The sequence below is a fragment of the Haliotis cracherodii genome, unplaced genomic scaffold (assembly GCF_022045235.1).
Source record: "Haliotis cracherodii isolate W230 unplaced genomic scaffold, xgHalCrac1.p SCAF_2, whole genome shotgun sequence".
NCBI classification, from domain to species: Eukaryota; Metazoa; Mollusca; class Gastropoda; order Lepetellida; family Haliotidae; genus Haliotis; species Haliotis cracherodii.
In genome coordinates, this window is record NW_027266275.1 from 802,061 (window position 1) to 827,191 (window position 25,131).

Sequence of the window (25,131 nt, forward strand, 5' to 3'; positions counted from 1 at the left end):
CTTACTTCCATGTCACTCTGTACATCCATCTTACTTCCATGTCACTCTGTACATCCATCTTACTTCCATGTCACTCAGTACATCCATCTTACTTCCATGTCACTCTGTACATCCATCTTACCACCACGTGACCAGTACATCCATCTTACTTCCATGTCACTCAGTACATACATCTTACTTCCATGACACCAGTACATCCATCTTACTTCCATGTCACTCAGTACATACATCTTACTTCCATGACACCAGTACATCCATCTTACTTCCATGTCGCCAGTACATCCATCTTACTTCCATGTAACTCTGTACATCCATCTTACTTCCATGACACCAGTACATCCATCTTACTTCCATGTAACTCTGTACATCCATCTTACTTCCATGACACCAGTACATCCATCTTACTTCCATGTAACTCTGTACATCCATCTTACTTCCATGACACTCTGTACATCCATCTTACTTCCATGTAACTCAGTACATCCATCTTACTTCCATGTAACTCACTACATCCATCTTACTTCCATGTAACTCAGTACATCCATCTTACTTCCATGTAACTCAGTACATCCATCTTACTTCCATGTAACTCAGTACATCCATCTTACTTCCATGTAACTCAGTACATCCATCTTACTTCCATGTCACTCTGTACATCCATCTTACTTCCATGTAACTCTGTACATCCATCTTACTTCCATGTCACTCAGTACATCCATCTTACTTCCATGTCACTCTGTACATCCATCTTACTTCCATGTCACTCTGTACATCCATCTTACTTCCATGTAACTCAGTACATCCATCTTACTTCCATGTCACTCTGTACATCCATCTTACCCATGTCACTCTGTACATCCATCTTATTTCCATGTCACTCTGTACATCCATCTTACTTCCATGTCACTCAGTACATCCATCTTACTTCCATGTCACCAGTACATCCATCTTACTTCCATGTCACTCTGTACATGCATCTTACTTCATATAGTGCCAGGATGTATCTGGCAACTGCTCTAATGTTTGACATTGTGTTGTGCATGTAACAAAAAACCTTATCATTTGTACATGTTAAATATTTTATTGGCCAATAATAAATCCCATACATTCAACATACACAATACAAATATGAAAAATGTATATATAACAGGATTCAGTTCTCCTCAAACCTCTGACAAGTTATGACATATACTATTGTCTGATTCTCTATGTCTCAATCATAAAACAAAAATTGTATCAATAAAAAATATTCAATTTTTTACAGATGTTAATCTTCAGAAGGTCAACTCAGCATACAGATCAGAACTGACACACTGGGAATATTTGAGTTTGAAATGCATCTCCAGCTGTCTGAGACAGCCGCCATTATCGCGGAAGCAGTGGGAAAGATGCGCCAATATTATTAACTGGGATGCTGGATGATATGACATGTCTCATCCTCCACACATACTAGTTAAGCAACATCAGTAAAGCTTATTCAGGGTGTGGCTTAGGACACAGACAAACATGAGGCATGACTGGGTTTTTTAGTCACGTATATATTCTAATCAATTCTGGAAAGGAATCATTTTGCTATAAACAGTATTTTTCATGTATATATTGATTGTCAATGAACTGAGTCACTAACTGATGGACCTAGTGCCACCATACAAGGGCGGATGCAGTAGTTTTAAAAGGGAGGGGTCCAAAATATCAAAATCTTCTCTCGGATAATTTTAATGCCAACAATATACCACATTTGGTTTTCAAAAGGGTAGGCCGGACCCCCAGGACCCCCACTCTAGATCCGCCGATGCCATATACCCAGACCTGTACAAACTAAACTTGCCACACCATCAGTTAACTAAGAATCTGGTTCTAGTTTCACATATTTGTCACTAGTCATTCTTACCAGAGCGCAAGCAGGTGAAGTTGACCAAACACACGTCACAAAGAACAATGACCGCTTGAGTCTGTAAGACACAGCCAGATCACCAGGTAGGAATCCTTGTATCAGTATGTTGATTTTACATGCAGGTAAAACAGCTTCCAAGTAGCCACATGACAAAAAACAGGTTTGTCCAGGAGGCCTCTTTCTTTATTAAAATTGAAACTACCAACTGCAATGTTGTCAAGAAAAAGCTGAAAGGTCTACATATGTCAGAAGATCATAAACTTGAAAAAAAAAACAAAAAAACTTGCACTGCTGCATGGAGCTATCAAATTGTTCCTTGACACAGATAATGAGTGGAGTTAAACGAGTTTCATTGAGATTAGGAAACCGGAGATTGTGAAAAAGTTGGAGCAAAGGTCAATCAAGTTTTGTTTACGCCAAAAATCCATATTTCATCCACCTGGATCCACGGTCTGCATTTTTTTACGAAAAATCCATAGAAACTATGGGGAAATTGCAGGAGTAAACAGGTCTTTATACCCCTGGCTCTACAACCTATTCCAACCTGAATGAGTGAGTGAGTATATATACATAGTGGGACAAGAGTGTGTTTTGTATCTCTCACGCTTTTTCATCGCTTCGGAACCAGCTTTCATGTGAGGATCACTCATCATTCCTAATTCCCTGCCTAGCCCATCATGGAATCTTGACCACTGTCGCCACTGGGTGAATATATATATACTTCTCACAGACTTTTGCTATCACCACTGTATGTATGTATTTGACACTGACCACTACCAACATATTATATATTGCCATTGAACATTGTACTGCCACTCTGTTGTGTACTGCCATTGTAATTGTTGTGCAGTAATTTGTATTAATTTGTAAACTAAGGTGAATTCTGTAATACATTTTTTGATTGTATACCACTTGTCAGTTGTTTGATGGTTTCACACTAAGTTCTTTTACGGACCGATTTCTGGGTTAACATATTGTTTCATTTGGGAAATCGACACGTAACAATATATTGCAATTACATCCTGGCATGGGGAGACACCAATTACAGGCCGAGACATCAGAGATCATCTGAGACGGGTTCCACAGAGACACCATGTACAGACTTCTCACACTCTTCTCATTGAACCAAGGCCCAGTGCTTCATGATCCCCGCCCACTAAACCATCGCTTGTCCCACACATCATGAACACACGCAAAAACACTACACTTCCTGTGGCTGTAACCATGACGACTCAGCATCACAGTGGTGAAGAAGGTGAAGAAGGCAGTACCAGTCCTGTGAGGATCTTCCCTAGGAGTTTTGTGCTGCAAAGTCCATAGCTTCTCTTAATCTGGCCCGGCTGAAACAAATACAAATTTGTTTGATTTTGATTGTTTCTTAACGCAACACTCAGCAATATTCCAGCTATATGATGGTGGTCTGTAAATAATCGAGTCTGGCCTAGACAATCAAGTGATTGATATCAAAAGCATCCATCCACGCAATTGGGCTACAATGACATACATGTGTACATCAAACAAGTCAAGCATAGTCGCCACTCCCAACAAGCATAGTCGCCACTCACGACAAAGCATAGTCGCCACTCACGACAAAGCATAGTCATCCCTCCCGACAAGCATAGTCGCCACTTACGACAAAGCATAGTCGCCACTCACGACAAAGCATAGTCACCGTTCCCGACAAGCATAGTCGCCACTCAAGACAAAGCATAGTCACCTCTCATAACAAGCATAGTCGCCCCTCCCAACAAGCATAGTCGCCACTCACGACAAAGCATAGTCGCCACTCACGACAAGCATAGTCGCCACTCCCAACAAGCATAGTCGCCACTCAAGACAAAGCATAGTCGCCACTCACGACAAAGCATAGTCGCCACTCACGACAAAGCATAGTCACCCCTCCCAACAAGCATAGTCGCCACTCACGACAAAGCATAGTCGCCACTCACGACAAAGCATAGTCACCGCTCCCGACAAGCATAGTCGCCACTCACGACAAAGCATAGTCACCTCTCATAACAAGCATAGTCGCCCCTCCCAACAAGCATAGTCGCCACTCACGACAAAGCATAGTCGCCACTCACAACAAGCATAGTCGCCACTCCCAACAAGCATAGTCGCCACTCAAGACAAAGCATAGTCGCCACTCACGACAAAGCATAGTCACCGCTCCCAACAAGCATAGTCGCCACTCACGACAAAGCATAGTCACCTCTCCCAACAAGCATAGTCGCCACTCATGACAAAGCATAGTCACCTCTCCCAACAAGCATAGTCACCACTCACGACAAAGCAAAGTCACCTCTCCCTACAAGCATGGCTTACCGAAGACCTATTCTAACCCGGATCTTCATGGGACTACAAGTGTGACTGGGGCTTGATCTGATAGTACAACTGATACCATGGTTGTACAATGTCACATGCAAAACATTGGATACATTTGCAACATGTTTTGAACACAGATGAATTGTTGCTGTATGAGGTTCTGTCCAGAAAGCTGTTCAGTTATCAATGAATGTTCACAGATTGCTGTAGTTATTGAAATTATCTTCATGTCAGAATCTTTTTGATATCACATTACAACATCAGAGAAGTGAGTTAACAGACATGCACAGGTGTCACTCCACCAAGTGTCATGGATCTGCATCCCACCATTGTGCTAACAAGCATGAAATACTCATATCCCGGCCAATATGACATGTCCAGTTGTGTGCAAGGCAAGAAATATTTACAGTTTTCAAGATCTGCTCCAGAAACGAGCACATCCACCATTTTCAGTGAAAGTCAAAGTCATTGCTATGGAAACTTGAAAAGAAAATTTTCAAAAATCCAAAACTATCAAAAAGGCACCAGTTTACTACTTGATCTATCTATGTGCCTAGTTTGGCGAAGAAATATTGTCCGGTTTTAAAGGTCTGCTACCGCCATTTTCAGTCTAAGTCAAAGTTGTTGCCATGGAAATAAATTAATCTGTTTCACCAGCATTCTAGTTGTTGAGTAAGTAAGAAAACGTACAACTTCATGGATAACAACTTCTGGTTTATTGCACATAGCAACGTTTCAATGAAGATTCTTACACTGTTATCAATTTTCTGCAGGAACTAAAATTGTTACAGATTAATTAAATCAAGAAGTTTCAAGTACAAGGCAGATATGTTCCCTGGTCACGGCTCATCTCTGGCTGACATCTCCTGATGTCAATGGCCTCTTCTTGTAGTTTGCTTTGATGCCAGTTGTTGGTGGTGACTTATTAGTGTAATTAATCTGTGCCACCATCTATCTGTCACTTTATCCCACTTGTCCATTGCTGATTACCAATCAGTGCTAATTAACCCCTGTCTTCTATTTGTCCATTGCTGATTACCAATCAGTGCTAATTAACCCCTGTCTTCTATTTGTCCATTGCTGATTGCCAGTCAGTGCTAATTAACCCCTGTCTTCTATTTGTCCAATCACCTATGACCCTTAATTAATTGTTGTTAATATCCATCATTGTTATTACTTGTGTTGTTCTTACATGTACATATATATGCTCTCTGCACCCTAGCATTTATTCACCTGATGAAGGAGTAAGCATATACTCAGAAACGTTGTGTTGCTCATAATAGAGTTGACATCTATAAATTCTCTCTCTTATCACTTCTAAATGCCATTGAAAGACTAGTTTCAGTAGATTAAGTAGTTTCAGTAGATTAAGTAGTTTCAGTATTTTAAGTAGTTTCAGTATATTAAGTAGTTTCAGTATATTAAGTAGTTTCAGTATTTTAAGTAGTGTCAGTATATTAAGTAGTGTCAGTATTTTCAGCAGTTTCAGTAAGTTAAGTAGTTTCAGTATATTAAGTAGTGTCGGTATATTAAGTAGTTTCAGTATATCAAGTAGTTTCAGTATATCAAGTAGCTTCAGTATATGAGTAGTTTCAGTATATTAAGTGGTGTCGGTATTTTAAGTAGTTTCAGTATATTGAGTAGTTTCAGTATATTAAGTAGTGTCAGTATATTAAGCAGTGTCAGTATTTTAAGCAGTTTCAGTAAGTTAAGTAGTTTCAGTATATCAAGTAGTTTCAGTATATCAAGCAGTTTCAGTAAATTAAGTAGTTTCAGTAGATTAAGTAGTTTCAGTATACTAAGTAGTGTCGGTATATTGAGTAGTGTCAGTATTTTAAGCAGTTTCAGTAAGTTAAGTAGTTTCAGTATTTTAATTAGTTTCAGTATATTAAGTAGTGTCAGTATATTGAGCAGTTTCAGTATATTAAGTAGTTTCAGTATATTAAGCAGTTTCAGTAAATTAAGTAGTTTCAGTATATCAAGTAGTTCCAGTATATTAAGTAGTTTCAGTATATTAAGCAGTTTCAGTAAAATAAGGAATTTCAGTAGATGAAGTAGTTTCAGTATTTAAGTAGTTTCAGTATTTTAAGTAGTTTCAGTATATTAAGTAGTTTCAGTATATTAAGTGGTGTCAGTATTTTAAGTAGTTTCAGTATTTTAAGTAGTTTCAGTGTATTAAGCAGTTTCAGTAAATTAAGTAGTTTCAGTAGATTAAGTAGTTTCAGTATTTTAAGTAGTTTCAGTATATTAAGTAGTGTCAGTATTTTAAGTAGTTTCAGTATATTAAGTAGTTTCAGTATATTAAGCAGTTTCAGTAAATTAAGTAGTTTCAGTAGATTAAGTAGTTTCAGTATTTTAAGTAGTTTCAGTAGATTAAGTAGTTTCAGTATTTTAAGTAGTTTCAGTATATTAAGTAGTGTCAGTATATTAAGTAGATTCAGTATATTAAGCAGTCTCAGTAAATTAAGTAGTTTCAGTATATTAAGTAGTTTCAGTATTTTAAGTAGTTTCAGTATATTAAGTAGTGTCAGTATATTAAGTAGATTCAGTATATTAAGCAGTTTCAGTAAATTAAGTAGTTTCAGTAGATTAAGTAGTTTCAGTATTTTAAGTAGTTTCAGTATATTAAGTAGTGTCAGTATATTAAGTAGATTCAGTATATTAAGCAGTTTCAGTAAATTAAGTAGTTTCAGTAGATTAAGTAGTTTCAGTATTTTAAGTAGTTTCTGTAGATTAAGTAGTTTCAGTATTTTAAGTAGTTTCAGTATTTTAAGCAGTTTCAGTATTTTAAGTAGTTTCAGTATATTAGTGAGTGAGTGAGTTGGTTTAACACCGCTTTTAACAGAATTCCAGTTATATCAAGGCGTGACAGCTTAATGTTGGAGGAAAGCCCAAAGTGATGCAGGTCTCAGACTTTTACGACTTCGGTGAACCCCACGAGCACGGTATGGTGCTGAAAACCTAGAAACATAATCGGGGCGAACCGAGATTCAAACCAACAATCATAGATTTCTGGCATGCCAAAGGGATGCAACTCTGCACAGCGAATCGCGGCGCCTAAGACGGCTAGGCCAGATGTGTTGCACTTCAGTATATTAAGTAGTTTCAGTATTTTAAGTAGTTTCAGTAGGTATGGTGTTCTGGTGTGCTACAGTGTTTCTTGACACATACCTTCTACTGGCTGGGCGGCTGCTGGTGGGGGACAGGAGACTAGACGAGACGGACGTCGACTCAGGCAGAGACAGCGGCAGTGTCTCACACGTACTTCGCAGGGACTCAAACCTTGGGAACATATTGGATGCTCATTGAGGAAGTTTTTTATAAAATACAACTGTCTCACGACTATCTTGCATGCATTTAATTAAGGAAGAGAATATATGTGCATCACTTCTAAATGCTTTTCAAAGACATGTATTTAATTTCAACAATATGTAGTTAGGAAGACATCCTACAACTGCTGGATTTGAGTTGACCTACTTGTCTGCAATACTCTTCTCCAGAGACTTCAGCTCCTCAGTGTATGCCTTGAGCTGTGTGTCCATCTGCCGGACACTGACAACTAGAATACAATGTGTGTAACAGTCTTATCAATGTCAATACAATACATGAAAAAATGTTATCAAGTTACATACAATACAAATACAATATGTGTACCAGTGTTATCAACACAACATGTGTAACATTATCACCTTTGCATACACATACATCTCTTCGCCCCTGATACTCTCAGCAACATACATCTCTTTGCCCTCGATGCTCTCATCAGCATATATCTCTTTGCCCTCGATGCTCTCATCAGCATATATCTCTTTGCCCTCGATGCTCTCATCAGCAGACATCTCTTTGCCCCTGATACTCTCAGCAACATACTTCTCTTTGCCCTCGATGCTCTCATCAGCATACATCTCTTTGCCCCTGATACTCTCAGCAGCATACATCTCTGTGCCCCTGATACTCTCAGCAACATACATCTCTTTGCCACCATAGTCTCAGCAACATACATCTCTTCTTGAATATTCCAGTGAATTCCTGATGTACTTACTACTGGATGCAGACATTGGTCGCATCAGCGGAGCAGACTTCATACTCTGGCGCTTCACATGTGCCTGAAATATGCCAAATACAAGAAATTATTGTCAAAGCAGAGTTAAACAGGAATAACGATGGTTGGTAATCACAGACCTACTTCGAATTCAAATCTGACCAGAGTCCCACGTTGACTTATTGTGATGGCACCAGGAACTGTTTGTTACAACACATGAGGTGAACCTACCCCGTCCACGACCTCAATGTGGGGCAGGACTGTCTGTATCGTGTAGTGGTAGTGAGGCATTTCTCCTTCTTCCATCGTCACAGGGTTCCCACTCAGGGAGATCTCCACCAGCTCCTTCATAGTCTCCAGGTCACACTGGAACACACATACACACATGGAAATGTGAGGGAGATCACACAGACACACATCGAAGTGTGAGGGAGATCACACAGAAACACATGGAAGTGAGAGGGAGAACACACAGACACACATGGAAGTGTGAGGGAGATCACACAGACACACATGGTAGTGAGAGGGAGATCACACAGACACACATGGAAGTGTGAGGGAGATCACACAGACACACATGGAAGTGAGAGGGAGAACACACGTCCACACATTGAAGTGTGAGAAAGATCACACAGACACACATGGAAGTGAGAGGGAGAACACACAGACACACATGGAAGTGTGAGGAAGATCACACAGAAACACATGGAAGTGAGAGGGAGATCACACAGACACACATGGAAGTGAGAGGGAGAACACACAGACACACATAGAAGTGTGAGGGAGATCACACAGACACACATGGAAGTGAGAGGGAGAACACACAGACACACATGGAAGTGTGAGGGAGATCACACAGACACACATGGAAGTGAGAGGGAGATCACACAGAAACACATGGAAGTGAGAGGGAGATCACACAGACACACATGGAAGTGAGAGGGAGAACACACAGACACACATAGAAGTGTGAGGGAGATCACACAGACACACATGGAAGAGAGACGGAGAACACACAGACACACATGGAAGTGTGAGGGAGATCAGACAGACACACATGGAAGTGTGAGGGAGATCAAACAGACACTCATGTAAGTGAGAGGGAGAACACACAGACACACATGGAAGTGTGAGGGAGAACACACAGACACACATGGAAGTGTGAGGGAGATCACACAGACACACATAGAAGTGTGAGGGAGATCACACAGACACACATGGAAGTGAGAGGGAGAACACACATACACACATGGAAGTGAGAGGGAGAACACACAGACACACAAAGAAGTGTGAGGGAGATCACACAGACACACATGGAAGTGAGAGGGAGAACACACATACACACATGGAAGTGTGAGGGAGAACACACAGACACACATTGCAGTGAGATAGGTAAATCAGGTGCCTATGTGAGTTAGGTGAGTCTAGTGAGGTGAATCAAGGGAGTCTGGTAAGTTTGGCGAGTCTGGCATCTGGTGAGTCTGATGTCTGGTGGGTCCGGTGAAACAGGTATGTCAGTGAGTCAGATGAGCCTGGTGAGGCAGGTGAGTCTAGTGAGTCTGGTGTGAGGTGAGTCAGGTGAGGCTTGTAAGTTTGGTGGGTCTAGTGTCAGGTGAGTCTGATGTTTGGTGGGTCTGGTGAGACAAGTGCCCAGGTGAGTCTGGCATCTGGTGAGTCTGATGTCTGGTGGGTCCGGTGAAACAGGTATGTCAGTGAGTCAGATGAGCCTGGTGAGGCAGGTGAGTCTAGTGAGTCTGGTGTCAGGTGAGTCAGGTGAGGCTTGTAAGTTTGGTGGGTCTAGTGTCAGGTGAGTCTGATGTTTGGTGGGTCTGGTGAGTCAAGTGCCCAGGTGAGTCTGGCATCTGGTGAGTCTGATGTCTGGTGAGTCAAGTGCCCAGGTGAGTCTGGTGGGTCTGGTGAGTCAGGTGAGTCTGGTGTGTGGTAAATCAGGTGAGTCTGGTAAGTTGGTGACTCTAGTGTCTTATGTGTGAGGTGAGTATGTGTCTGAGGAGTCAGGTGTGTCTGGTGAGTCTGGTAAGTTGGTGACTCTAGTGTCTTATGTGTGAGGTGAGTATGTGTCTGAGGAGTCAGGTGTGTCTGGTGAGTCTGGTAAGTTGGTGACTCTAGTGTCTTGTGTGTGAGGTGAGTATGTGTCTGAGGAGTCAGGTGAGTCTGGTAAGTTTGGTGACTCTAGTGTCTTGTGAGTATGTGTCTGAGGAGTCAGGTGTGTCTGGTGAGTCATGTCAAGTAAGTCAGGTGAAACAAAAGTGTAAGGTGACAGATGAACCAGGTTGGATGAGTCAGGGACTGGGTGAGTACTGGTGAGTTAAGTGAGCAAGGTAGGTGAGATGGGACAGCACCTACCACATCCTGCCAAGTGTTGAGGGAATTATCACAGATACTCAGAATCTGAAGTCGAGGAAAGATCTGGCCAAGATACGAGAGGTCACTCAGCTTGTTGTGGGAAACATTCAGGTCCTCCAGAGATCTGCAAGAACACAAGTAACCACAGATCTGAAACAACACCAGTAACCAGAGATCTGCAAGAACACAAGTAACCACAGATCTGCAAGAACACCAGTAACCAGAGATCTGCAAGAACACAAGTAACCACAGATCTTAAACAACACCAGTAACTAGAGATCTTATACAACACCAGTAACCAGAGATCTGCAAGAACACAAGTAACTAGAGCTCTTACAAAACACCAGTAGCCAGAGATCTTATACAACACCAGTAACCAGAGATCTTTAACAACGCCAGTAACCAGAGATCTGCAAGAACACAAGTAACAAGACATCTGCAAGAACACCAGTAACCATAGATCTGCAAGAACACCAGTAACCAGAGATCTTATACAACACCAGTAACCAGAGATCTTATACAACACCAGTAACCAGAGATCTGCAAGAACACCAGTAACCAGAGATCTTATACAACACCAGTAACCAGAGATCTTATACAACACCAGTAACCAGAGATCTGCAAGAACACCAGTAACTAGAGATCTTATACAACACCAGTAACCAGAGATCTGCAAGAACACCAGTAACTAAAGATCTTATACAACACCAGTAACCAGAGATCTGCAAGAACATCAGTAACCAGAGGTCTGCAAGAACATCAGTAACTAGAGATCTTATACAACACCAGTAACCAGAGATCTGCAAGAACACCAGTAACCAGAGATCTGCAAGAACACAAGTAACCAGAGATCTGCAAGAATACCAGTTACTAGAGATCTTATAAAACACCAGTAACCAGGCGTCTGCAAGAACACAAGTAACTAGAGATCTTATACAACACCAGTAACCAGAGATCTGCAAGAACATCAGTAACTAGAGATCTTATACAACACCAGTAACCAGAGATCTGCAAGAACACCAGTAACTAGAGATCTTATACAACACCAGTAACCAGAGATCTGCAAGAACACCAGTAACTAGAGATCTTATACAACACCAGTAACCAGAGATCTGCAAGAACACCAGTAACTAGAGATCTTATACAACACCAGTAACCAGAGGTCTGCAAGAACACAAGTAACTAGAGATCTTATACAACACCAATAACCAGAGATCTTCAAGCACACCAGTAACTAGAGATCTTAAACAACACCAGTAACCAGAGATCTGCAAGAACACAAGTAACTAGAGATCTTATACAACACCAGTAACCAGAGGTCTTATATAACACCAGTAAACAGAGATCTTATACAACTCCGACAAACAGTGATCTTAAACAACACCAATAACCAGAGATCTGCAAGAACACAAGTAACCAGAGATCTGCAAGAACACAAGTAACCAGAGATCTGCAAGAACACCAGTAACTAGAGATCTTAAACAACACCAGTAACCAGAGGTCTGCAAGAACACCAGTAACCAGAGATCTGCAAGAACACCAGTAACCAGAGATCTGCAAGAACACCAGTTACTAGAGATCTTATACAAGACCAGTAACCAGACGTCTGCAAGAACGCAAGTAACCAGAGATCTGCAAGAACAAGTAACTAGAGATCTTATACAACACCAGTTACTAGAGATCTTATACAAGACCAATAACCAAACGTCTGCAAGAACACAAGTAACCAGAGATCTGCAAGAACACCATTAACCAGAGATCTGTAAGAACACCAGTAACTAAAGATCTTATACAACACAAGTAACCAGAGATCTTAAACAACACCCGTAACCCAAGATCCTAAACAACACCAGTGACCAGATATGGACTTAATCCCTGTGAGGTTACCTGGGCCATAACAAAAGTGATAACTACAATCCCTATAACCGTTACCACTATGTGCACACCTAGCACATCAAGCTACTTGTATAGATCTACTTGTGTAAGTAAAAGCTTTTACATACTGCATGCTATCAAGTTGTCAGTTTCAACTGTAACCTACCCCCTGCATATAGGCGTATGCTAATAATTTACAACCAACGTCACATGCACCAACACATTGTTACAGCTGCTCTGTGATTCATGTCACTATCTTGAAGCATGGCCACGTCTGTTCATTCATTACTAACGTCCCATGACATGTCTTGTGAGGACTACCATGGCAGGACACATTCCACTACCTGAGCTTTCCGAGACTCCGCAGACTGGACAGCTGGTTACTGGAAACATCAAGGATCTGAAACATCAACACTTGGACTTTACTGTACTCTCAGAATCTCATACTGGTCAATTATTGGTACATCTGTAAATGGAGGCACTGTCAACATGAAATAGTCTGTAAAGGGGGGCACCGTCAACAGGAAAAAGTCTGTAAAGGGAGGCACCGTCAACAGGAAATAGTCTGTAAAGGGAGGCACCATCAACAGGAAATAGTCTGTAAAGGGAGGCACCATCAACGTGAAATAGTCTGTAAAGGGAGGCACCATCAACGTGAAATAGTCTGTAAAGGGAGGCACCATCAACAAGAAATAGTCTGTAAAGGGAGGCATCGTCAATGGGAAATAGTCTGTAAAGGGAGGCACCGTAAACAGGAAATAGTCTGTAAAGGGAGGCACCATCAACAGGAAATAGTCTGTAAAGGGAGGCACCGTCAACGGGAAATAGTCTGTAAAGGGAGGCACCGTCAACAGGAAATAGTCTGAAAGGGAGGCACCATCAACAGGAAATAGTCTGTAAAGGGAGGCACCGTCAACGGGAAATAGTCTTTAAAGGGAGGCACCATCAACAGGAAATAGTCTGTAAAGGGAGGCACCATCAACAGGAAATAGTCTGTAAAGGGAGGCACCATCAACGTGAAATAGTCTGTAAAGGGAGGCACCATCAACAGGAAATAGTCTGTAAAGGGAGGCACCGTCAACAGTTTTTGTGTTTATGAGTAAATAAGCAGTCTGTAAAGTTAGTATTGTTGACATATTTGTATATAAGAATTGACCTCAATATGTTTTTGTGTTTATGAATCATAAACGTAAAACCTGTGTCCGCACTTTGAGTTCCTCCACGAAGTTGATATACACAGTGTGCACGCCGGGTCTTCATCATGTTCATGTTTAAACCTTCATAAACCTTGGGATAGGGTCATATGGGATAGGGTCATATGGGACTGGGTCATATGGGATAGTGTCAGTAAAAGGATCAGGGCTACTAGTCTGATACAGCACCATCAGTGATAGGGTCAGGGCTACTAGTCTGATACAGACACCATCAGTGATAGGGTCAGGGCTACTAGTCTGATACAGCCACCATCAGGGATAGGGTCAAGGCTACTAGTCTGATACAGTCACCATCAGTGATAGGATCAGGGCTACTAATCTGATACAGCCACCATCAGTGATAGGAAGAAGGCTACTGGTCTGATACAGCCACCATCAATGATAGGATCAGGGCTACTAGTCTGATACAGTCACCATCAGTGATAGGGTCAGGGCTACTGGTCTGATACAGCCACCATCAGTGATAGGATCAGGGCTACTGGTCTGATACAGCCACCATCAGTGATAGGATCAGGGCTACTGGTCTGATACAGCCACCATCAGTGATATGATCAGGGCTATCGGTCTGATACAGCCACCATCAGTGATAGGATCAGGGCTACGAGTGTGATACAGCCACCATCAGTGATAGGATCAGGGCTACTGGTCTCATACAGCCACCATCAGTGATAGGATCAGGGCTACTAGTCTGATACAGCCACCATCAGTGATAGGGCCAGGGCTACGAGTCTGATACAGCCACCATCAGTGATATGATCAGGGCTATCGGTCTGATACAGCCACCATCAGTGATAGGATCAGGGCTACGAGTCTGATACAGCCACCATCAGTGATAGGATCAGGGCTACTGGTCTCATACAGCCACCATCAGTGATAGGATCAGGGCTACTAGTCTGATACAGCCACCATCAGTGATAGGGCCAGGGCTACGAGTCTGATACAGCCACCATCAGTGATAGGATCAGGGCTACGAGTCTGATACAGCCACCATCAGTGATAGGATCAGGGCTACGAGTCTGATACAGCCACCATCAGTGATAGGGTCAGGGCTACGAGTCTGATACAGCCACCATCAGTGATAGGGCCAGGGCTACTGGTCTCATACAGCCACCATCAGTGATAGGATCAGGGCTACGAGTCTGATACAGCCACCATCAGTGATAGGATCAGGGCTACTGGTCTCATACAGCCACCATCAGTGATAGGATCAGGGCTACTAGTCTGATACAGCCACCATCAGTGATAGGGTCAGGGCTACTAGTCTGATACAGCCACCATCAGTGATAGGATCAGGGCTACTAGTCTGATACAGCCACCATCAGTGACAGGGTCAGGGCTACTGGTCTCATACAGCCACCATCAGTGATAGGATCAGGGCTACTGGTCTGATACAGCCACCATCAGTGATAGGGCCAGGGCTACGAGTCTGATACAGCCACCATCAGTGATATGATCAGGGCTACTAGTCTGATACAGCCACCATCAGTGATAGGGTCAGGGCTACGAGTCTGATACAGCCACCATCAGTTATATGATCAGGGCTACTAGTCTGATACAGCCACCATCAGTTATATGATCAGGGCTACTGGTCTAATACAGCCACCATCAGTGATAGGGTCAAGGCTACGAGTCTGATACAGCCACCATCAGTGATAGGGCCAGGGCTACGAGTCTCATACAGCCACCATCAGTGATAGGGCCAGGGCTACGAGTCTGATACAGCCACCATCAGTGATAGGGCCAGGGCTACTGGTCTGTTGGAAGTAGCATGCATCCAAGCCATGCTGTTGTCTGTCTCCTGTGTTAAAACGTTGCTGCTACAAGCTGTGTGTAAGTCTCCAAGGGGTTACACAGTCAAGCCTGACCTCAGGTTCAGGACATAATCAATAGCAAGGTGCCCCTCGAAACAATGATGACAAACTTACAGGTACAAAAACTGGGCAAGCAATTAAACAGTGATCTTTTTTTTGTGTTGGACAAGTAGCTTTCACCCAGCAGTGATCATCTTTTCACTCACAGATGTCATCTGTCTGAAGCTCAGCTGACTTAAACTTACTCAACAAACAAATTGCAGAGGAATATTTTTAACTCACAGAATCAATTTACAGCTTGCAGTAGCTACAGCCAGCAAAGTGTAAGCCCTCCACTCTCTGAAGACTACATTGAGGGGGAAAGGGGAAGGGGAGAAATGGCTACGGAATATTTGCCTCCTATGGCTGTCAGATGAGAGTTATTAACTGTCCCGAGATGGGGTCAAAACTCCTCCTGTTCGTTTATGAATCAGAAATAAAGAGCTTTCTGTAATGCACTTAATGGACCCCGTCTGGAGTGTGGTGGCTCACATGTAAAGATTCCTGCCATTCATCAATGCCCACTTCTTCCATACACTCCACGGATCCTGTCAGAATGTATTCCACCATGAACCATCACAAACACGGATCTGACACAATGTTTACAAATTTAACTATGGCCATATTGTCTATCACATTAGACGATGGTTTAAGGAAACAATCAAATAATTATTTTATATTTTTGTTTGAAAGACTGTGTTTTCTGAAGTGTAGAAAAGTGCTATTTTCACTGCAGTGAAGATAACACTTGATATTTCACTGCAGTAACATAACACTTGATATTTCATTGCGGTGAATATAACACTTGATATTTCACTGCGGTCAACATAACACTTGATATTTCACTGCGGTGAATATAACACTTGATATTTCACTGCGGTGAACATAACACATGATATTTCATTGCAGTGAACATAACACTTGATATTTCACTGGGGTGAACATAACACTTGATATTTCACTGCGGTGAATATAACACTTGATATTTCACTGCGTTGAACATAACACTTGATATTTGACTGCGGGAACATAACACTTGATATTTCACTGCGGTGAACATAACACTTGATATTTCACTGCAGGGAACATAACACTTGATATTTCACTGCGGTGAACATAACACTTGATATTTCACTGCAGTGAACATAACACTTGATATTTCACTGCGTTGAACATAACACTTGATATTTCACTGCGGTGAACATAACACTTGATATTTCACTGCGGTGAACATAACACTTGATATTTCACTGCAGTGAACATAACACTTGATATTTCACTGCGGTGAATATAACACTTGATATTTCACGGCGGGAACATACCACATGATATTTCATTGCGGTCAACATAACACTTGATATTTCACTGCGGTGAACATAACACTTGATATTTCACTGCAGTGAACTTAACACTTGATATTTCATTGCGGTGAACATAACACTTGATATTTCACTGCGGTGAACATAACACTTGATATTTCACTGCGGTGAACATAACACTTGATATTTCACTGCAGTGAACATAACACTTGACATTTCAGTGCGGTGAACTTAACACTTGACATTTCACTGCAGTGAACATAACACTTGATATTTCACTGCGGTGAACATAACACTTGATATTTCACTGCGGTGAACATAACACTTGATATTTCACTGCGGTGAACATAACACTTGATATTTCACTGCAGTGAATATAACACTTGATATTTCACTGCGGTCAACATAACACTTGATATTTCACTGCGGTCAACATAACACTTGATATTTCACTGCGGTCAACATAACACTTGATATTTCACTGCGGTCAACATAACACTTGATATTTCACTGCGGTGAACTTAACACTTGATATTTCACTGCGGTGAACATAACACTGTGACAGAACTATTGTCATACAAGATTTACCCTGTCTTTCTTCATCATAAGTGCCACGCTCGTACACAAGCTGTTGACATCCTTTCTACGATAGTTCCACATTGACAATGCAAAATAATGAGAGATCATCATTTATGGACTTAATATCGCTTCTTGCCATTTTTGATTCTCTCGAAAATGTTTTGTTATAAATTGAAATATTTCTCATTTAACTTGTCAATTGAGACTGTTCGTTTCGCAAAGTACTATTTTTGAGACTTGACCAGCGGTCTCCTTGTTTTCAAGAACAGTTTTTGGTTACAGTTGTGTATAATCATATCGAAATGTATGATGAAAAATTTTCGTGACCCTAAATATTTTTTTATACTTTTGTTCATATTTTTTTATGATCTTGCAAACATAAAACTCCTTTTTAAGTCACAAATACAAGGGGTGGTGAACCAACCCTGTGTGTTAGGTAGGAAGAATTTATGTTTCAAGGTTATATATTTGCAATGAAATAATTTAATTTTCTGGAAGACAACTACACAAAGAAAATAGGATAAACAGGAGGATAAACAGGATAGCCCACTGGTAGAGAGAACTATCAGGTTCCTCTCATCCAGTGATGGGGAAAAAGAGATATTTTCACTCGTATTTACTATATTTTCATCAAAGATGTAGAAAATGAGAGGCACTTTATGTTTTGCTATTTGTTATTTAACCCTGTGTTCTCCACATCTGTGTTCATGGAGGCGACTCACATGACACAGGAATGACAGATCGGACCATGCATATCATTTATAAATGGCGTTTTCATTTAGAAACATTGTTGCATGTGGCATGAGTTTGTCACTAATCGCGGACTACCTTTTCTATTCTTATACATACATAATCAGAGGAAATATTTGGTTGAATGTCAGATGTTGTATATCTGAAATATCACAAGACAATCAATGTGAATGAGATAACGCAAGAACAGAGTGTGTTAAGTTGTACGAAGGACATAATTGCCCTCAATCATGAAACGCCTTTTGAAATTTGATTAATACAACAGCAACACAAGGAACAATGACATCATCATCCCATGCCTTGCACACCAATGTCATCACAATCAAACAATGACATCATCATCCCATGCCTTGCACACCAATGTCATCACAATCAAACAATGACATCATCATCCCATGCCTTGCACACCAATGTCATTACAATCAAACAATGACATCATCATCCCATGCCTTGCACACCAATGTCATCACAATCAAACAATGACATCATCATCCCATGCCTTGCACACCAATGTCATCACAATAAAACATCCTTACTCAGTATCAGGCACTGCTAAACAAATATAATTACACAAGTAGTTACGACACACTTAAATATCATGATGTACGAGGGGTGTTCATTAAAAATTTCCCCTGACCCACTACCGATGGACCTAGTGGAATGAAACTTGGCATAGGTATTAGTCTTTCTCCACATAGGAACCAACAAGAGTTACACTCTTCTCCCATCGTTTTATGCAACTATGGAGACCTCGCTTGTAAAAGCCCACATTTTGTGTCTCAAACCAGGACTTGACTTCAGAAATCAGTACTTCATCTTCTGTGAAACGTTTTCCCTTAAAAAATGACATCATGGTTGGAAAGAGGTGGAAGTCAGATGGTGCAAGGTGAGGAGAGTAAGGAGGATGTGGAAGGATTTCATAGCCACAGGACCGCGCTACTGTCTGGGCAACATGAGAGTTGTGAACTGGAGCATTGTCTTGCAGGAGACGGAAAACCCTTGGTCAGCATGCCACGCCTCTTAAGCTTGATAGCGTCCCGCAATTTCCGCAGCAGTGAAGCATAATAAGCTCCTGTAATTGTGGTACCCTTTGCCAAGAAATCCATCATCACTACTCTGTGCTGGTCCCAAAACACCGTGAGCATGACCTTGCCTGCAGAGGGTTGGACACGTGCCTTCTTTGGGGGTGGTGACTCCACATGCTTCCATTGCATTGACTGAACTTTAGTCTCAGGATCATAGTGATGGACCCATGTTTCATCCTGTGTGATAAGTCTGTCAAAAAAGTTTGCCTGTTTTTTTTTGGCACAAGCCTAAAGATCCTTTAAGCAATTGCCTCGGTCCTGCTTTTGGAAAGGTGTGAGCAACCTGGGAATCCATCGTGCAGACACCTTATGCATGTTCAAATTGTCATAGATGATTTTTTCCACAGACCCTACACTGATCTTGACATCTTGTGCTAACACGCGAACAGTTATATGTCGGTCTGCCAAAATGGCGGTTTTCACTTGATGGATAGTGTCCTCATCAATGGCTGAATGGGGGCGACCAGGAATGGCAGCTGTTTCCACAGACGTCCGACCACACTTTAACTGGCGATGCCAGTGTTTAACAACGTCATATGATGGGGCATTTCCCCATAAGTTGCTTTCATTTCATCGAAAGTTTCTTTTGGTGTGAGACCTTTCAAATATAAAAACCTTATCACTGCTCAGGATTCTACTGGCTCCATTGTCACATCCTACACGATCATAAAACCTGTAAAAGTGGTAAGATTAATAGTTCGGTGCTGCAAATTCAGACATAACCCATAGATACATGTATCATTACACATGTGAAATTTAAACCAAATATGATAAACCTAAGTGGTTTAGGGGAAATCTTTAATGAACACCCCTCGTACAATAAAGCAATTTCTGAAAGCAAACCTACTTGAAATTTGAAACTTGAAACTTGAAAAACCAACTCACCTGTAAGTGAGGGAGACCGGCAAGACCACTGAGATCAGAGATCCTGTTTCCCGAGAGATCAACCTCCTGAAGCTTCTTACATCTCTGGATCTCTGTCACCTTCCGGAGCCGGTTGTTGGAGGCTGTGAGCTCCTCCAGGTTTGGCAGGTAGTTCAAGGCCTGCAATATGTACAGGTAGTTCAAGGCCTGCAATATGTACAGGTAGTTCAAGGCCTGCAATATGTACAGTAGTTCAAGGCCTGCAATATGTACAGGTAGTTCAAGGCCTGCAATATGTACAGGTAGTTCAAGGCCTGCAATATTTACAGGTATATAAGGCCTGCAATATGTACAGGTAGTTCAAGACCTGCAATATGTACAGTAGTTCAAGGCCTGCAATATGTACAGTAGTTCAAGGCCTGCAATATGTACAGTAGTTCAAGGCCTGCAATATGTACAGTAGTTCAAGGCCTGTAAGAAACACAGGAAATTCAAGGCCTGCAATATGTAGAGTAGTTAAAGGCCTGCAATATGTACAGTAGTTCAAGGCCTGCAATATGTACAGTAGTTCAAGGCCTGTAAGAAACACAGGAAATTCAAGGCCTGCAATATGTAGAGTAGTTAAAGGCCTGCAATATGTACAGTAGTTCAAGGCCTGCAATATGTACATGTAGTTCAAGGCCTGCAATATGTACAGGTAGTTCAAAGCCTGCAATGTGTACAGTAGTTCAAGGCCTGCAATATGTACAGTAGTTCAAGGCCTGCAATATGTACAGTAGTTAAAGGCCTGCAATATGTACAGGTAGTTCAAGACCTGCAATATGTATAGGCAGTTCAAGACCTGCAATATGTACAGGTAGTTCAAGGCCTGCAATATGTACAGTAATTCAAGGGCTGCAATATGTACAGGTATATAAGGCCTGTAATATGTACAGTAGTTCAAGGCTTGCAATATGTACAGTAGTTTAAGGCCTGCAATATGTACAGTAGTTCAAGGCCTGCAATATGTACAGGTAGTTAAAAGCCTGCAATATGTACAGTAGTTCATGGCCTGCAATATGTACAGGTAGTTCAAGGCCTGCAATATGAGCAGTAGTTCAAGGCCTGCAATATGTACAGGTAGTTCAAGGCCTGCAATATGTACAGTAATTCAAGGGCTGCAATATGTACAGGTAGTTCAAGGCCTGCAATATGTACAGTAGTTCAAGGCCTGCAATATGTACATTAGTTTAAGGCCTGCAATATGTACAGTAGTTCAAGGCCTGCAATATGTACAGGTAGTTAAAGGCCTGCAATATGTACAGTAGTTCAAGGCCTGCAATATGTACAGGTAGTTCAAGGCCTGCAATATGAACAGTAGTTCAAGGCCTGCAATATGTACAGGTAGTTAAAGGCCTGCAATATGTACAGTAGTTCAAGGCCTGCAATATGTACAGTAGTTCAAGGCCTGCAATATGTACAGTAGTTTAAGGCCTGCAATATGTACAGTAGTTCAAGGCCTGCAATATGTATAGTAGTTCAAGGCCTGCAATATGTACAGTAGTTCAAGGCCTGCAATATGTACAGTAGTTCAAGGCCTGCAATATGTACAGGTAGTTAAAGGCCTGCAATATGTACAGTAGTTCAAGGCCTGCAATATGTACAGGTAGTTCAAGGCCTGCAATATGTACAGGTAGTTCAAGACCTGCAATATGTACAGTAGTTCAAGGCCTGCAATATGTACAGTAGTTCAAGGCCTGCAATATGTACAGTAGTTCAAGGCCTGCAATATGTACAGGTAGTTAAAGGCCTGCAATATGTACAGTAGTTCAAGGCCTGCAATATGTACAGTAGTTCAAGGCCTGCAATATGTACAGGTAGTTCAAGACCTGCAATATGTATAGGCAGTTCAAGACCTGCAATATGTACAGGTAGTTCAAGGCCTGGAATATTTACAGTAGTTAAAGCCCTGCAATATGTACAGTAGTTCAAGGCCTGCAATATGTACAGGTAGTTCAAGGCCTGCAATATGTACAGGTAGTTCAAGGCCTGCAATATGTACAGGTAGTTCAAGGCCTGCAATATGTACAGGTAGTTCAAGGCCTGCAATATGTAAAGGTAGATAGATCAATGCTGGGACTATATCTGTGAGACATGCTGCTGGTCTGCTCATTCAGCAGAAACTGTCTAGTTCCTAACACATCAGATTGAGATTAGTAATGAGATATGAGGAAGTCATTGATTAGAAGGAGTTATTCCACTGATGAGGTGATGATTGCTGTCTGAGACTGAGAATATCCTTACTGACAGGTTGTCCAGCATATTGGAGCTGAGGTCAAGCACAGTGATCTGGACGCAAGCAACGAGGTCACTTGTCTCGAGGCGTAGCAGGTTGTTGCTGTCCAGTCTCAATGTCCGTAGCTTCTTCAGGCAGCTCAAACCTCGACCTGGAATGTAGAACATTATTCACTTAGACGCGATTCAGTGAACTGGAGGTCCCAGGTGGACCAGGGTTGTGAATGAATCATGTTTTTGTTGTTTATTCCAGCTATATGACAGCGGTCTGTAAATATTCGAGTCTGGACCAGACAATCAAGTGATTGACATCATGAGCATCAATCCATGCATTTGGGATACAATGACATGCGACAACCAAGCCAACAAGCCTGACCACTCGATCACGATACTCACCTCTTACGACAAGGATAGTCGCTTTTGACGTCAAGCATGGGTTGTTGAAGACCTATTCTACCACAGATCTTCACGGGTGGAATGAATCATGTGTCCCTGACAAAGGGGCACACCAGGTTGATATGTTTCACTTTGAGTTCACCCAACACAAGGTCGACCTGTGTCACCTGAGTTCACCCAACACAAGGTCAACCTGTGTCACCTGAGTTCACCCAACACAAGGTCGACCTGTGTCACCTGAATTCACCCAACACAAGGTCGACCTGTGTCACCTGAGTTCACCCAACACCAGGTCGACCTGTTTCACCTGTGTTCACCCTACATCAGGTCGACCTGTGTCCCTGAGTTCATCCTACATCAGGTCGACCTGTTTCACTTGATTTCACCTCACACCAGTACGACCTGTTTCACTTTGTGTTCACCCTACACCAGGTCCACCTGTTTTACTAGAGTTCACCTCACACCAGGTCGACCTTGGTATCAACAAAATCAACAAAATAGAACAGGCAACCTGGTCAATGTTGTGATGCCAAACAACATCCAAATAACTTGTCAGTGTCATACAAAAATTATCAAACATAGAGTACAGATGACTGGGTCTGTGTCATGACACAAACATAGACTACATCTGACTGGGTCTGTGTCATGACACACACAAACATAGACTACAGCTGACTGGGTCTGTGTCATGACACACACAAACATAGACTACAGCTGACTGGGTCTGTGTCATGACACACACAAATTTAGACTACAGCTGACTGGGTCTGTGTCATGACACACACAAACATAGACTACAGCTGACTGGGTCTGTGTCATGACACACACAAACATAGACTACAGCTGACTGGGTCTGTGTCATGACACACACAAACATAGACTACAGCTGACTGGGTCTGTGTCATGACACACACAAACATAGACTACAGCTGACTGGGTCTGTGTCATGACACACACAAACATAGACTACAGCTGACTGGGTCAGTGCAGAGATAAGGGGAGTGCAGCTGACTGGGTCAGTGCAGAGATAAGGGGAGTGCAGCTGACTGGGTCAGTGCAGAGATAAGGGGAGTACAGCTGACTGGGTCAGTGCAGAGATAAGGGGAGTGCAGCTGACTGGGTCAGTGCAGAGATAAGGGGAGTACAGCTGACTGGGTCAGTGCAGAGATAAGGGGAGTGCAGCTGGCTGGGTCAGTGCAGAGATAAGGGGAGTGCAGCTGACTGGGTCAGTGCAGAGATAAGGGGAGTGCAGCTGACTGGGTCAGTGCAGAGATAAGGGGAGTGCAGCTGGCTGGGTCAGTGCAGAGATAAGGGGAGTGCAGCTGGCTGGGTCAGTGCAGAGATAAGGGGAGTGCAGCTGACTGGGTCAGTGCAGAGATAAGGGGAGTGCAGCTGACTAGGTCAGTGCAGAGATAAGGGGAGTACAGCTGACTGGGTCAGTGCAGAGATAAGGGGAGTGCAGCTGACTGGGTCAGTGCAGAGATAAGGGGAGTGCAGCTGACTGGGTCAGTGCAGAGATAAGGGGAGTACAGCTGACTGGGTCAGTGCAGAGATAAGGGGAGTGCAGCTGGCTGGGTCAGTGCAGAGATAAGGGGAGTACAGCTGACTGGGTCAGTGCAGAGATAAGGGGAGTGCAGCTACTCACCGATGGATCTGATCTTGTTGTGCTGCAGCTGCAGACTACACAGCTCCTTGAGACTGTAACAGAAACACCACAGTAAGACACACACTAACTGACCCTCCACACACACTAACTGACCCTCCACACATACCAACTGACCCTCCACACACACCAACTGACCCTCCACACACACTAACTGACCCTACGCACACACTAATTGCCCCTACACACACACTAACCGACCTTACACACACACCAACTGACCAACACACTTGCTAACTGACCCTACACATACTAAATGACCCTACACACACACACATTTACTGACCTTACACACACACTAATTGACCCTACACACACACACTAACTGACCTTACACACACACCAACCAACTGACCTTCTCACATGCTAACTGACCCTACACATACTAAATGACCCTACATACACACACTAACTGACCAAAAACACACACTAACTGACACATGCACATACTAACTACCTACACATACTAAATGACCCTACACACACACCAACTGACCTTACACAAACACTGACCCTACACACACACTAATTGACCTTACACACACACCAACTGACCTACACACATGCTAACTGACCCTACACATACTAAATGACCCTACACACACACACACATTTACTGACCTTACACACACTAATT

General features: G+C 42.4%; 1 protein-coding gene across 1 annotated transcript in view; it reads right to left on the bottom strand.

Moving 5' to 3' along the window:
- Positions 1-1,091: 1,091 nt before the first annotated feature.
- The window catches only part of LOC139469349 (protein phosphatase 1 regulatory subunit 7-like), a 47,527-nt gene continuing 23,487 nt past the window's right edge, over positions 1,092-25,131 (bottom strand). Inside the window, exons 6-15 of the mRNA XM_071251499.1 lie at positions 24,477-24,529; positions 22,445-22,587; positions 20,183-20,341; positions 12,845-12,900; positions 10,626-10,749; positions 8,493-8,627; positions 8,262-8,325; positions 7,697-7,778; positions 7,391-7,501; positions 1,092-3,234 (exon numbers count right to left, since the gene is read on the bottom strand). Coding sequence (XP_071107600.1) covers positions 3,186-3,234; positions 7,391-7,501; positions 7,697-7,778; positions 8,262-8,325; positions 8,493-8,627; positions 10,626-10,749; positions 12,845-12,900; positions 20,183-20,341; positions 22,445-22,587; positions 24,477-24,529 — 976 coding nt within the window. The 3' untranslated portion in view covers positions 1,092-3,185. The remainder of the gene's footprint in view (positions 3,235-7,390; positions 7,502-7,696; positions 7,779-8,261; positions 8,326-8,492; positions 8,628-10,625; positions 10,750-12,844; positions 12,901-20,182; positions 20,342-22,444; positions 22,588-24,476; positions 24,530-25,131) is intronic.